At 43.3% G+C, this 14,500-nt stretch overlaps 1 protein-coding gene across 9 annotated transcripts in view; it reads right to left on the bottom strand.

Annotated features, from left to right (window-relative positions):
* The window catches only part of DEPDC5 (DEP domain containing 5, GATOR1 subcomplex subunit), a 401,482-nt gene that overhangs the window by 17,235 nt on the left and 369,747 nt on the right, over positions 1-14,500 (bottom strand). For all 9 annotated transcript variants that reach the window (XM_069215090.1, XM_069215095.1, XM_069215097.1 and 6 more), the window contains one exon: positions 8,723-8,805. In XM_069215090.1, the coding sequence (XP_069071191.1) occupies positions 8,723-8,805 (83 nt within the window). The remainder of the gene's footprint in view (positions 1-8,722; positions 8,806-14,500) is intronic.

Genomic DNA, 14,500 nt, shown 5'->3' with positions numbered 1-14,500 from the left:
ACCAAACTCTATGACTTCAGGAGCCAAATGGCCAGGTTGAGTATGCTGGGATTTGGATGTGTGATTTGACCTCTCCTTTAGTCCTTTGAGTCAACAGGTCTGGCCTGTTTGGTAGTTTGTAATGTGGTACTACAGACAGATCCAACAGTATGGTGTACCAATGTTGACACGTCCACGTGGGAGCCATGAGTATCATGGTAAGTGAGGTTTGTTTTATCTTTTTGATCAGAAACTGAATCAGTGGGAGAGGTGGAAAAGCGTAAGCAAATATCCCTGACCAACTGATCCACTGAGCATTGCTCTTGGACTGAGGGTGTGGGTACCTGGATGCGAAGTTCTGGCATTCTGTGTTTTCTCTTGTGGCGAAAAGATCTATGTCTGGGGTTCCCCATATTTGGAAGTACTGTTAAATCACCTGTGGCTGAATCTCCCAGTTGTGTACTTGTTGCTGTGTCCTTCTTAAGAGGTCGGCTACTTGGTTGTGTATCCCTGGAATATATTCTGCCAGTAATTGAATCTGATTGTGAATTGCCCATTTCCAAATTGTCAGTGCTAAAATGGACAATTGAAATGAGTGTGTCTCCCCCCGTTTTTGCAGATAATACACTGTAGTCATGTTGTCTGTCCATATTAACACTATCTTCTGTGTGATTTGTGTGTGAAAGGCTTTGAGCGCTAGGAATAATGCTAGTATTTCCAAGTGGTTCATATGATAAGTCTGTTGAATTGAGTCCCATTCCCCCTGTATAGTGAGGTTGTTGAGATGAGCTCCTCAACCTTTCATTGAGGCATCTGATGTGATTGTGGTCTGAGGAACAGGGTCATGAAAGGGCCGCCCCTTTGATAGGTTGGTATAATTCCACCATTCTAGAGAGCGGTGATTCTGGCGGTCCAACAACACTAGATCTTGCACTTGACCCTGTGCCCGAGACCACTGTTGAGAAAGAGACACTGCTGTAGTGGTCACATTGGGTACTATTGCTCTGCATGAAGCCATCATTCCCAATAGCTTAATTACCAACTTCACTGTGTAAGTGTGGTTGCATTGTATTTGAGTTATGAAATGAAATGCTTGAATTCCGACTAGGATTGGCTATGCTAATCCTGATTGTATGTTGAGAATTGCTCCTAGACATGGTTGTATCTGTGCTGGCTGCAGGTGAGATTTTTGATAATTGATTGTAAATCCTAGATTGTGTAGGATGTCTATGGTACACTGAGTATGTTGTTGACAGATTTGAATTGTACTGGCTTTTATGAGCCAGTCGTCCAGAAATGGGAAGACATGTATGTGTTGTTTTCTGAGGAATGCTGCAACTACCCCCAGGCATTTGGTAAATATCCTTGGTGCTGTTGTTACCCGAATGGTAGCACTTTGAATTGGTAGTACTTATATCGGATGTGCTTGATGTATGGGAATGAGGAAATAAGCATCTTTGAGATCTAATGCTGCCACGGAATTCCGTTTCTGTAGTAGGGGAATGATGTCTTTTAGAGTGACCATATGAAAGTGCTCTGAAAGGATGTATTGATTGAGTGGTCTGAGCTCTAAAATTGGTCTGAGAGTACCATCTTTCTTTGGTATAAGGAAGTATAGTGAATATACTCCGGAACCCTGTTGGGATTTAGGAATCATCTGTATGGCACCTTTGAGTAGTAACGATTGGACCTCCTGTTTTAATAAATTGAGATGTTACGGAGTAAGTTTGTGTGAACGAGGGAGAATGTTTGGAGTAGAGATGAGTTTTAGACAATAGCCATGTTGGATAGTTGATAGAACCCATTGATCCATAGTAATGTTGTGCCATTGTGGGTAAACATTTACCAGTCTTCCTCCCACAGGAGATGTATGCTCTGCGGGGATGTGTAAAAAGTCAGTATTTTGTTGAGGTGGAGAAACCTCTTGGAGCAGTTGATTTAGCTTTTCCTCTATAATTTGTTCCTCAGGAAGAGCCTCTAAATGAACCTTTGTTGTAGAATTGTGTCCCTGGGTTTTGCTGGGATGTGGATGGTTCTGAGGTTGATGATTTGAAACCACCCCTAAACTGTGGCCTACGAAAAGTTTCCCAATTGGGTGTAGTGTATAACGCACCCATAGCTTTAGCTGTCTCGTAGTCAAAGAGCATATTTAATATTTCTTGTTGTATCTCTGGCTTAAACCCTGAAGCCTTTAGCCATGCATGTCTCCTAACGATGATGCTGGGGTTGACACCCCCTGCTGCTGTATCAGCTGCATCTACATCGGATCTGATTTGGTTATTAGAAATAGCCTATCCTTGCAGCTATCTATTTGTTGTGCCCTTTTTTTGATGCTCTGATGGAAGATATTGCATTAATTCTTCCAGGTGGTGGAGAATCAGGAAGGGAAGGAGAATGTGGTGGTGAAATCTGCTGTGGTGGTGAAAGCTGCTGTGGTGCCTTTTTGATCCTCCTTTTGTTTAAAGATTTTAGTGGTTGTGGCCCACAGCATAACGTTTCTTGAAAAGTTAATTTTCTTTTGATTGTTGGAGGAGGAGAGGCTATGATCCTTCCTGTGTCCTTATGTATATGGCTCTTTTGCTGCTTTACCGTCCATAACCTCCAATATGGGCTGTATCTCTGACGAATCCTTAGTAGCTGGAGCATTTCTACTGCCAACAGGTTTCAGCTCCGAAAGTTTGGATACCGAATGCTTGAGTCGAGCCGAAAATGTCGGCTCCGAAAGCAATATTACTTTTTTCGGCTCCGAGGGGGAAGAGTCAGATTTTTGGCTCGGGACCGAAACAGATGTGGCAAGCTGTTTGCTGGGTGCCAAATGCACTTTGGTCTTTTGTTTCAGTGCCGAACCCGAGGGTTGGTCATCCAAATGTATTTTTTGGATTCGATCATGGCTTGGAGGCAGTGGAGGACCGAAGACCAATGCAGGAGTCTTTTTAATTGTCTTTGGGTGGTGGGAAGGGGCTGATGTACTCACGTACTGCGCCGATGGGATGGATTGGCTGTCGATATCAGAATCTTGATCCGAATCGGAGTCTGCGATGGAAACGGTTTGCACGCTGTACTAATTCTTCTTGCGCGTGTTCGTCCCTGAAGATATCGAGTGGGTGCTCTGACGACTTGGGCACCATCTCCATCTGACACACTCTTCGATCCCTAAGAGTCTTTTTGGATCGAAACGACCAGCAAGCGTCACAGTTTTATTCTCTGTGATCAGGAGAGAGACAGAGATTGCACACCAAATGTTGATTGGTGTAGGGAAAATTGGAATGACACCGAGGGCAAAACCGAAACGGAGTCCGTTCCCTCAGCCTAACATTGTTCGACTGCAGCATGACGAATTAGGCCCAAAAAGGGCGAGGCTGCCCCTGAGGGCGTGTAATCGACCCTGACAACTACAATCGGATCGAGTATAAGAGTGGAAAACGCGATCCAAACAATACAGACGTTTATAGAAAGAGAAAAGTTCTGCTAATACCGAACCGAGTTATACCAGAGCGAGCAGAAACAAGTCCGAACCCAACGGTGGAAAGAAAACAATCTAACAAAGGACTCAATGCCCATGTGCAGTATCACTGAGAGGAGGAGTCCTGTGACTCAGGGAAAAACGTATTTGAAGAAAAACAACTTGTAACACTCCAAGCCCAAAACTAGATGGCGGACTTATGCAAAGCATGTGTATCTACAGCTACACATGCCATCGAACATATATATACACACACACACACATACACACACCAGGGTAAAACATACACTTTCACTGTACAGGCATATTTGGTAATGGCATGCGTGGTTGTGTCATACAACCATGACACTGAGCTATCTGCCAATTAACTGGTGGCTCTGAACATGGTTTTGCCCAAGTGTTTAAAAAAGGGTATGTAAGGACATCATTGAATGGTAATAGAGGTTCTGTAGATGCAGCAACGGAGGCACTTTCCTCAGTTGCAGGCCCGTGCGGAGACTCAAGAACCAATATGTGGAAAAGTATCCAGTCCACTAGTATCCTGAAGCTCCTCATACCAGTTCTCTTCATTATACTGGGAGACAAAATCATCACCTTTCTTATAACTGTAATTGTACAAGCCAGTGGCAAACAAACTGTAAAGTCTGAGCCTACCACATGGTAGGGGCAAGGTATCCGAATCAGAAGGGTTGCCAGTCAGCTGTGCTCCGGTGGGAATGGGGGCAGCTCAGTTTAGGTCGAGGTGGATTCTGCTGAGTCAGAAAGACTACAAGTGATCCTCCAGCACCAGTGACACCAGTGTCATAGGAGCTGGTGGGGAACCCGAGTGGGGTTCGGGGGCACAGACAGCACAGAGGGTGCATCTGGACTAGACTCTAAAATGACTTGCATGGAGATCAGGTGCGAGACCGGTTGGCATGTTGACACCCTCTCTGGAGTTCAAGAGTAGTAGGAAGGGGCGGATTCTGGCTTCAACATCTTTTGCTCCTTCTTTGACTTAACTGAAGACTTCAACCGCAATGATGATCTGCTGGAGGAGGGGGACTTCCTTTCAACTTGAACCGGTCATGCTGTGGAGTTTTTCAATGTTTGCCAACATACAGCTTTGCCATTGGATTCATCAACGTGCAGTCGACCTTCATTATCAGTGCACAGTCAGTACAGACTGTGGAACTGTGCTCCGATCCCTGGCTCTATAGACTGGGTCTGTCACAGACATATGTTTGCGATAAAGCATACATGACTTATGGCCTGGAATCTTAGGAGGTGACAATCCCCCCTTGCACACTGGTAAATTGTTCTAAAAAAGGTAAAGACCAAGGACTAGCTCTGGCTCCGGATTTGGAGGCGCCGAGAGAAAGGAACTGACAGCTGCATGCATGGGTGTCCCTTACATGCAGCTCCACTCATCACTTCTGGATCAGAACAACATTGGCGAGGACCCGCACAACGCCCTGTACCAGCACACAGGAGTACTGCTTTTAAGTTTCCAAATCCAGTATAACATTAGGGGAATAATCACAAGGGCAGGAATCCGCAGATAGGATTATTCATCAGAAATGCACATAGAAAAGGCCTGTAGCCAAGGTGTTCAGAAAAGTATTAAATTGTCATTTTTTTAGACTGATTGACAATAATCGTGTATCTTAATATTTATGAACGCACAAGCTAAGTAAACATAACAAACACTTCAACAGATTACATTTTAAAGGCTAAAGATTTCAGGTTGTGCCTGGATACCAGATACAGAACCCACGCAAAGCAATAACAAGCCTGAGATCCTATACCTTTGCCATTGTGTTTGCAAAAGGCTATTTTGCGCCCCACCCTGTCAATGTTGGGAGCAGCTATGTTAAGAAGGGTATTTAGAGCAGACTCTTGTCCGCTTGCAGTAGGCCGCTAATGGAGTATGAGAAACATTAAATTGTAGGTTGCTTGGTGATCGTTGCAGACCATTGAAGGTAATTGCTTTCTGGATTTTAAGTCTGCCCTACCTTTAGCTGTCTCGCAAGCCTTGTGTAATCAAAAAATTCATAAATGAAAAATGTATTACTATATACGTGCATACAGGGGCTTGTGGTTGGCTCTCTTCATCATTAGGTCTGTCCAACTATCATTTATATTTTACTTCATCCCACTTCAGCATACTACAGAAGGCTAGTGGTCAGCCCACTTGAGCCACTGGCTTTCATGCACTGGGAGACAGCATTTGGCCTGATCACATGAGCATCTGCTTAAGAAGAGTGGTCCAATGATTTACTTTGGAAATGTTTCTTTCTTACAATTATTTTCCCTTTTTTATCTAGTAAGCCATTTTGTTTAAACTATATTTACACTAAACTATTATAGTAATACAAAGGCAATATTACCTGTTCTTTGTACCACTAAGAATCATATTTTCCAGTGGTGGGCATTAAAACTAAAATGTGTTTCTATAACTTTTCTAAGTTCATCAGTTTGCTAGGAAGCACCTGTGGTGTTCTATTATTAAAATTATATATATAATGGCTAATTTATTTTTGTATTTACATTTTCAAGCGAAAGTACATGGTCGCCACATTCAGGCGGCCTGATGTTTACTTTTCTTATATTTTTTTGCACATGATTACATTAAAAATCATTCACCACCTTGAGAAAGCAAGGGTTATTGGCTTTGTCAATGCTTGCTTTTATTGCAGCTGAAGAAAGAAAAGGGGAGATGCACTGCTAGGGGCCACTGTGTTACTGTGGGTCCTTCCAGCACAAAGTGCAAAACTTGCTGACGTAATAAACCCTGATATGTGATAAAGGTTGCACACGCAGTACAATTTTGTGATTTGGATGACAGCAGTTGAACGGTAGGAAGAATAAAGTATCCTGTGCCTACAAGCTCCACCAGGAAAAGGCCACATTTTTCAATCAATGAGAGAGCTGTGACGTACAAGGACATATTGCTTTGAAAACAATGCCAGGCTCTTGACCCAAATCTTGTTTTGATTTGAAGAGAAAACACCCACTGTTTAGGGTCACAGTATATCTTCCCATTTGTACTCAAAACCAAAAAAGTCTTTATTGTTCTGGTTGAGTTTACAGCATTTTCCTCCATTTAGAGTTTTACATAAAAACAATATTAGAGCAGTACTTGTGTTTTAAGTGGATGAAAAAGGGTCATGGGAGCTTTAAAAGGTGGATGGACACGCTGAAGTGTATCTAATAAAAGAGGAAGGGGCCATAAAAAGGGCAGGGCCATAGAAGCACACCTTATAACCCCCAACCCCAAAAGAAGCACTGACTACATAACTATAGTTGTGGCCTAAAGCATGTGAAAGAGTTCTTAGCAAATGGATAAATAGACCAAAATCCAAAACCAGCAGCAAGAAGATATTTCTTTAACAGTTTTTATTAGACCATTACCCTGGGCCATAAACAATAAAACAATTCATAGAGTAAATTTAAAACTAAGCAGCCTCTTCTGCTTGCTATTTCTGCCCTTGGAAAGTCAAGTGTACAAAGGGTATAACTTGATTATTCATCTGGAATGAAACAGTATCACTAATGGTAAAAAAAAAATACAAGTTACTTACCTCCAGTATTGCTCTGCCTGGGGGTTTCTCTATCTAACTACAGATTCCTCACCTTGTGAATTTCCCCAGACGCCAGACTGCATCCGGAAAATTCAAAAGCAGTGCAACTGCGTGCAGGTTAAAAGGCGCCTGTTCAGCTACGGAACCGCATATATGCGCAACTCACCCACACTGATGTCAGTTTCTTTCATCAACTCATCTGCACCCTCAGACAAGAGCCCATTGGCAAATTGAATGAACCAGGGTGTAGATTCCTAAATGGAATCTTTTTAGATGAAAGCGACCACACCACAAAATGGCTGAGCAGGAGTACAGGGAGGAATCTGTGATTAGATTGAGTATCCACCAGAAAGAGTGTTACCAAAGGTAAGTAACTTGTTCTGATGGATACTTTTAGGTACAGATTCTTTACCTTGTGAATAGATAACAAGGCAGTACCTCCCATGGTGAAGGGTCTGTGGAATGGCTCAGACTAAAAAATCCAGGACAGAGCGGGGAAAATGCCCATCTCGATGGACCTGGCTGTGAAAGCAGTGGTGCTCGTGAACGTATGTGTTGATGCTGATGCAGCTGCCTGGCAGATATCCTGGACGCAGCTGTAGCCGCCTTGGCCTGGTGAAGTGAGCCTTTAGATCTTCTGAAGGCTGCTTCTTAGCTAATGAGTAGCAGATTTTAATGCAGAGGATTATCCAACGCGAGATGGTCCATTTCTGTACAACCATTCAATTTTTTGACCCAGATAACCCCACAACAAGCTGATCGTCCGCCCAATGATCCTTGGTATGATCACTGTAAAAGCTGAGTGTCTTCTTGGAGTCAAAATGATGGAGTCTCTCTTCCTCGTTCGAGGATTGAAGAGGAGATAAGAAGGTAGGAAGGGTGATTGCTTGTCCAACATGAAAAGGAATCACCACCTTTAGGAGCAACGCTCGAGTTCTTAACACGAGCCTGTATGGAAAAAAGGTAGTACAGGGAAGGATTGTGACCCTGCTAACAGAGTGCACTTGGTGCACAGTTATCAGTGCTGTGGATAGCCCTGGAACATTGGTGGTAAAAGGACTCAATCACTGCGACTGAGACCTGGTATCTCCTTGGTACCATGCGACTGCCTGACATGGTGGTTGTAGGGACAGCATACTGGTGAGAGTGGGTATGGCATGCGTGCAGAGGTTTGAAACTTGCAGGGACACAAATTAAAAAACTGCTGAAAGCAACCTGTTGCCTTCGGTAAGCTCTTTGGTAACGCACAGATAGTGGGAACATGGAGGAGAGCAGAAACAAGCATATATTAGTAGCTGCTTGAGTCAGCGCCAGATCACGATGTTAGGCTATATCAATTCGTTGGGGAGAGATGAGGCTAGGAAAAAGGTAAAAAATGTACTACGAAGGAGATGAGCTGGGTGGTAAGTGATCCTGTTTTGACTCGATGACCCAAGCTGCAGAAATACACAGGCAGACCGTTATGTATTGAGTTTTTGCTTTATATACTGGTCGTATTTAATTTAGATGCCATCTTTGTAAATGTAATAATTTACTTCGACCATCCACCTCTTCGAGAATAACCCTACTAAGTACATAGTGCTACACAGCGTTGCATTTCCAAACACTCTACATAAGTGTAATTTTCAGAACAAATTCAGACCACTTGTTAAGATTACATACTACTTGCTAAGACCCCTCAATCCCCATTGCTCCTTCGAGGACCTTGGCTACTCACCCGTCACATGGATATACTGTGGTTTGTTCTCAGCTGGAAAGTTGAATGCAGATGCAGAGTACTTATCCTGGATAAAGCCAAATCTGCAAAGGAGGAGGTTAGAATTGATAACTTGGTAACAACAAAAGCAAAGCCCCCGTCCTCTAGCACCCAATAAGTTAACCACATTACGCTAATGGGTGCTCTACATCCCCCACACAACGGAGAGTGGCAGAAATGTAGAACTGAAAACAACACAGAACCAATTTGTGATGTCAGAGGGGTTATTTAGAAATCACTTGTTGCCGCCACATGGTTGCCTCAATGTGCTGTGGAAGGACTGGAGAGGTGGAAGAGACGGACTGTGAAGGCAAAGTACTTCGAGGTTAGTACTTCAAATTTTTTGGTGCATTCTGTTTTCATTGCAAATTATAAACATATCCTGGAAAAATCTTACAAGGTTTTATTTTGCAATACCAATTGACTTTGATAAATTTCCATCTTTTGACTTTGTTCTAGTATGTGCAATATACTTGTAGTTTGCTCGGGTAAGGCTCCTCTAAGTTAAATTTTCACTCAGGAAAATCTCTGGGATACAGGAGTTTGGTTTGTATAAACCATCTGAGATGCCCTTTCCTACCATCATCACCCTTGTTAACACAGCCACCACATAGATCCAGTATTGTACCCTCTGTACAGTGCAGCGCACACTCTTGCACACTGAACTCTTCCCTACCAGAGTCCCAGGCCATCTCCCATTTGTGTGTAGATGTACAATGCACAATAGTTTGCACCATCATGGAGGATTTTAGCATCACCTGCCCAGAAAGTGCAATGAATGAGCAGAGCACTCTTATTCGTAGTATCAACATTCATGCTGTGCAACGCTCCCCCAGCACTGGTCAATAAACATGGCAAATAAAATAAACACAGAGCCAGATGAATTGATTGCTATGTATCCCGTCTTATTTTGCTGACAAAAATTACCAATTTCATGTATTTCCTTGTTATGTTGTGCTATTTTTTTTTTTTTGTTTAGCACTTGACACCGCACTAAGGATGTGTGAAAATGCTGAGGTAGGGAGCAGGAGAGATGGAAATGGGGGGACGAGACAGCGGGCAGAGCCTTGTTGATGGAGTGGTCTTCCCCAAAAGGTTAGCGCCTTACTGTAAGAAACCCTGGCTAAGCAGCCAATCAGCTCACAGGGCACAGAACTGAAAAGGGGAGACTGATTTGGAGGAAGTAAGTTATGGGGGTGGGAGAGGAATGAGGCCATGACAGAATAAGAAAAAAATGATGTGCCTTCATTAAAGATAATTCTGATTCAAACTGTGCTCCTTCTCTAGATTATTTATCTCTGAAATATGTAAAACGTGTTAACACTCTGTCAGCGTGCCAGGTGGTACCACTTATGCTCCAGGCGTCAAACGCTGTAAGAAAAAATAACTGCACCAAGCATATAAATGGGGCAGTCCCACCCACACCTCTTCACATACATACTGGTTTGAAAATGTATAGTATCAGAAGATCTGCAAACTCTCATGGTCAATAAAGAATTACAGCATCTGTCAGAACCAGCTTTACTAATGATACATTAACTTTTTATTCTAATGGACACCAACTTTGCTGCAGATTCAATATCTCTGAAGAATTAAGCAACAAGAGCTAGCCAATTGGAAGGAAATTAATGACATAAGGAAAACTGTTTCAAGGGTAAGAGTATTGACATAATTATGTAAGGTCTCAAAAGGCAGAGCCATCAACTGAGTCAATATTAGGCTGAAGTCTCACTTAACAGTGAGGCAAGGTGGAGGGGGTAACCAGATCCAGATATCTCCACAATCTGAAAAAGAGAGGTTTCCTCAAACCTACGTCCTTTAATAGTTGACATCTACAAACCCTCCTTGGTGAGCTCTAAAGAAAAGCTTAACACTCCGGACAGTGAAGCTGAAAATGGATCAACATGTGCCTGGCTAGTCCACACTACACAACCTCTTTTGCCTATATCCATAGTGAAGCCTCATGCTATTCGATCTGGCATTCATCGCTGAATTGAGCAGGCCACAAGGGAGGCCATGATAAATCTCACTCTCTCAAAAGCCAAGCATGCATTTCTAGGCTACTCCTCTGTGGGTGTGATAGACTATCCCCTCCTGCAACAGAATCTATTTAAGAGCATTTGAATGATTGAAAATGTGGGTAGGCGTGGTCCAGATCATGGTCCTAAAGGAATGGGATCACATATAGCATAGCACACCTTCTCACAAGCTCCCAATAGCTTTTGTGTTCTGTGGATAAATCAACTTTTCAAAAAGAATTCTACCATATGATTTGTGTGAAATGTCTGAAGACAATGGAGAGCTGTGGTATTCCAACGTGAACTCCAGGTTTTCCCTGGCCTGCAGGAGACCCCTCACCCTGCCAGCAGTGACTATGAACTTGCTATTTTCCTTATAAACACATTTTAGCTACGATTAAACAGCACATTTGGCCAAGTATTCATATTTTAAAACTCTTCAGAGTGTACTGTTTTTTCCTTTATACGGAGTTAGAGACCCCGTAAAAAACAGTTTGTTATGCAAAGGACAATAATGTAAAATATCAGAAACGTTGCCCTATATGTCCACCATCTGATTTGCAGCTGGTTTATAATACATGCAGGCAGATGTCTTCTATGAGGGAGCAATAAAAAAGTCGCAGACATCAGATGGAGAGGTATGCACCATTTCATTCAGCAAACTACCTGGCAAGGTACCAATATCAGGTGCATCCTTTTAAGTCAGAGTGTCACATTCATTTCATCACCATCACCTCCCTCCTCTATTCTTCAGTGTAGTGACCACAGAGGAGAGAGAAGTCACCCCTAGTAACATTTAGAACAAATGTCCATTGGGTGCTGAAAATGGTTCCTTGGGTTCCAGCAATGGTATCAGCTGCACCACTAAATGGCATCAGAGGAGTATTAACTCAAAAGGCAGGTCTAGGGTAGGGCCCTCCCGTGCCGCAGCTCCAACACAACTCCTTACTCCAAAGCCACAGGCTCTGTTAGCTTTCCATTAAGTGTGTGTGGTGATGCAAAATCCTCAGCAGCTACAGGACCATGTTGAGGAGCAAATATGGTAGATGAGGGTCAAAGACGTCAGCCACATGCTGTATTACTGGAGTCATAAAGGAAATGTTCTTTGAATGGAAAGAATCAAAATGGGCCACTGTGGCAACTACAGACATGGAGCTGGTGCCCCATTCCATGCAACCCCTCTCCCCCTCTGTGCATCAGTCTAAGAATCTGGCCCAAGGCCATTACCTAAACAACTCAAGGGCAAGCAGGGTCCCCTCACCACCATTACAGAAGACCATCATTTGGCCCTGTTTTCTCTGAGGTACACCAGTATCCAGAAGACGGGAATTATTCCTGAACCTAAACCTCTTATGCTTTTCCTGTACTGGAGCTCTAAAGGACTCGGGGAAGATCTGATCTTTTTAGTGCAGAAAGCAACCCGTTCTTCACTCTGAAGGTTCCACTTGCATTCTGGAGGTTTTTTGGACCATCACCTTCCTCTTTTACTACAGCTGCTCATGACTAGGCATGAATATCAATTCTACAAAGCACATACAGCAGTCAAGAGCATTCTTTTAGACATCACTTTCTTGCTGTAACTTTTTAACAGTCCCAAAGGCCATGTACTCATGTTGAACAAAAACAAGAAACAAAGCCAATTATATTTTAACTCATTTGACCATTGGAGCCCTTAGGCATCGCTGCGCGTTATGAAGTCCTGGCGCCATGGAGCTGGAAAAAGAACTAAGCAGGTCACCATTGTTCTGTTTGATGTAACACATGCCTCTGTTTGAGAGATACTGCAGCAGGCAAGGGAAAGCTCCTTAGAGGCGGGAGACTGCCTCCTTCATCAAAACACTAGACAGCAAGGACCCTCGCGCAGCCTCTCTGTAATTCAAACATTTACCTCTGGGTCTACATGGAAGCGGGAAGTGGAGAGAGGAGATGAGGGACAAAAGAAAATCTCTAATTGGCCTGTGCATCTGAGAGGAAGGAGGCTGCAGAGTTAAAGGAAATGACCTCATCTTGGGTTTCCCACATAGCTATTCAGAGGAGGACTATATGATTTTAACACCCAAAGATTTTGGGCGAAGATAATTATGGCTCTGCGCTAGCTCTGCCTTACTAGACCGGTGCCCAACCAGGTCGGTATTTAGAACTCAAAATATGATTCGTAGGGAGCTATTGCAATAACTCACTACCATAGAAGGACATCAATGTCACAAATAAATTAACAATAAACGTACATTACCTTTCATCCCATTTATTTTTCAGAAAATGCCTTTTCGGTCTTACATTTGTAGTAAGTATTGCTGTACCTTCAATATCACAATCCTATTCATAATTGTTCCTCTTATATAGGAGCCACTGGATAGTTGGCAAAAAGGGAGCAGCTGCAAATATGTAAATATTCAAAAGGAGAACACATTAGAATCTTAAGGACCATATTATTGTCTGATGACGGGTGAAGAGGAAACACTCTGGCGAAACTCTTCAAGAACCTCAGAACTGTGATGACCTGAACAACAGCTGATCTGGGAGACACAGCAATGCCGACAAAGCAGATAAGTGGCCCTTCACCGTATCCACTGCCCAACCCCGATGAGCTAACAAGAAGGTGAATCATAGCACATCTGATAAAATAGGCTTGAGAAGATCTACTGAGTAGACTGAGCACCACTTGACAAACCTACTCCCTCTCCCAGAATGTACTATTTTGGGGGAATGTGTACAGGCACTTATGATGACACCCACCACTTTAGCAGGCACAGGAGGACAAGTTATTTACCATTGGTAACACTCTTTCTAGTAGAGGCTCTATCTAGCCGCAGGTTTCTCACCTTTTGAATATTCCCCAGATGTCAGTCTGGATCCGGAAACCTTTCAGCAGTACCTGTGTGCAGCGGTAGATGGAACCTTGTGGCGCCGCAATTATGCTGTTCTGCTTCGGAAATTATGTGCAGAACCTATGTAAGTGCTACTCCAGCACAGTGACGTCACTTGCTTTCAAGGCTGTCTGTCAAGAAAATTGGTTGTGACTAGAGTGCAGATTCCTAGACTTGAGATCTTATTGATGGATATGAGTCCAATAGCAGAACAGGGAGGATGGGAAGGATGGTGAGGAATCTGCAGCTAGACAGAGTCTTTACCAAAAATAGTATTACCAAAAGTAAGTACATTTTTCTTATGATAGAGACTTGCAGTTGCATTCCTAACCTTCTGAACAGATACCAGAGAAATACCTATTCAGAGGTGGGACTCAAACCAGAAAGTCCAGGAGACCAGGCAGGCAAAATGCCCCTCCCGGCAAACCTGACTGTCCAGGAAATAATGCTTCATAAACACATGGATGAACGCCCATGTAGCCACCTGGCAAATGTCTTAGACAGAGATTCCACATGCTATCACAGTGGTCCTGGTAAAATGAGCACATAGATCTTCCAGAGGCTTCTTTTTGGCCAGTGCGTAACAGATTTTAATGCATAGCCTGATCCAGCGGAAGATGATTCTCTTCTGTACTACCTTGCCTTTTTTCACTCCAGAACCCCACAAAGAGCTGATCATCCATCCGGTGTTCTTTGGTACGATCTATATAGAAGCTCAGCGCTCTCTTGGGGTCCAAACTGAAAAGTTTCCCGATCCAGTCTGATGTCAGGGGAATATTCAAAAGACGAGGAACCTGGGGCTAGATGTCTCTATCGGATAAAGCATTCAGGTGCCCCCACTCAATTTCCTGACA

This window comes from Pleurodeles waltl, chromosome 11 (assembly GCF_031143425.1).
Source record: "Pleurodeles waltl isolate 20211129_DDA chromosome 11, aPleWal1.hap1.20221129, whole genome shotgun sequence".
NCBI lineage: Eukaryota > Metazoa > Chordata > Amphibia > Caudata > Salamandridae > Pleurodeles > Pleurodeles waltl.
This window is presented reverse-complemented; position numbering and strand designations above follow the sequence as displayed.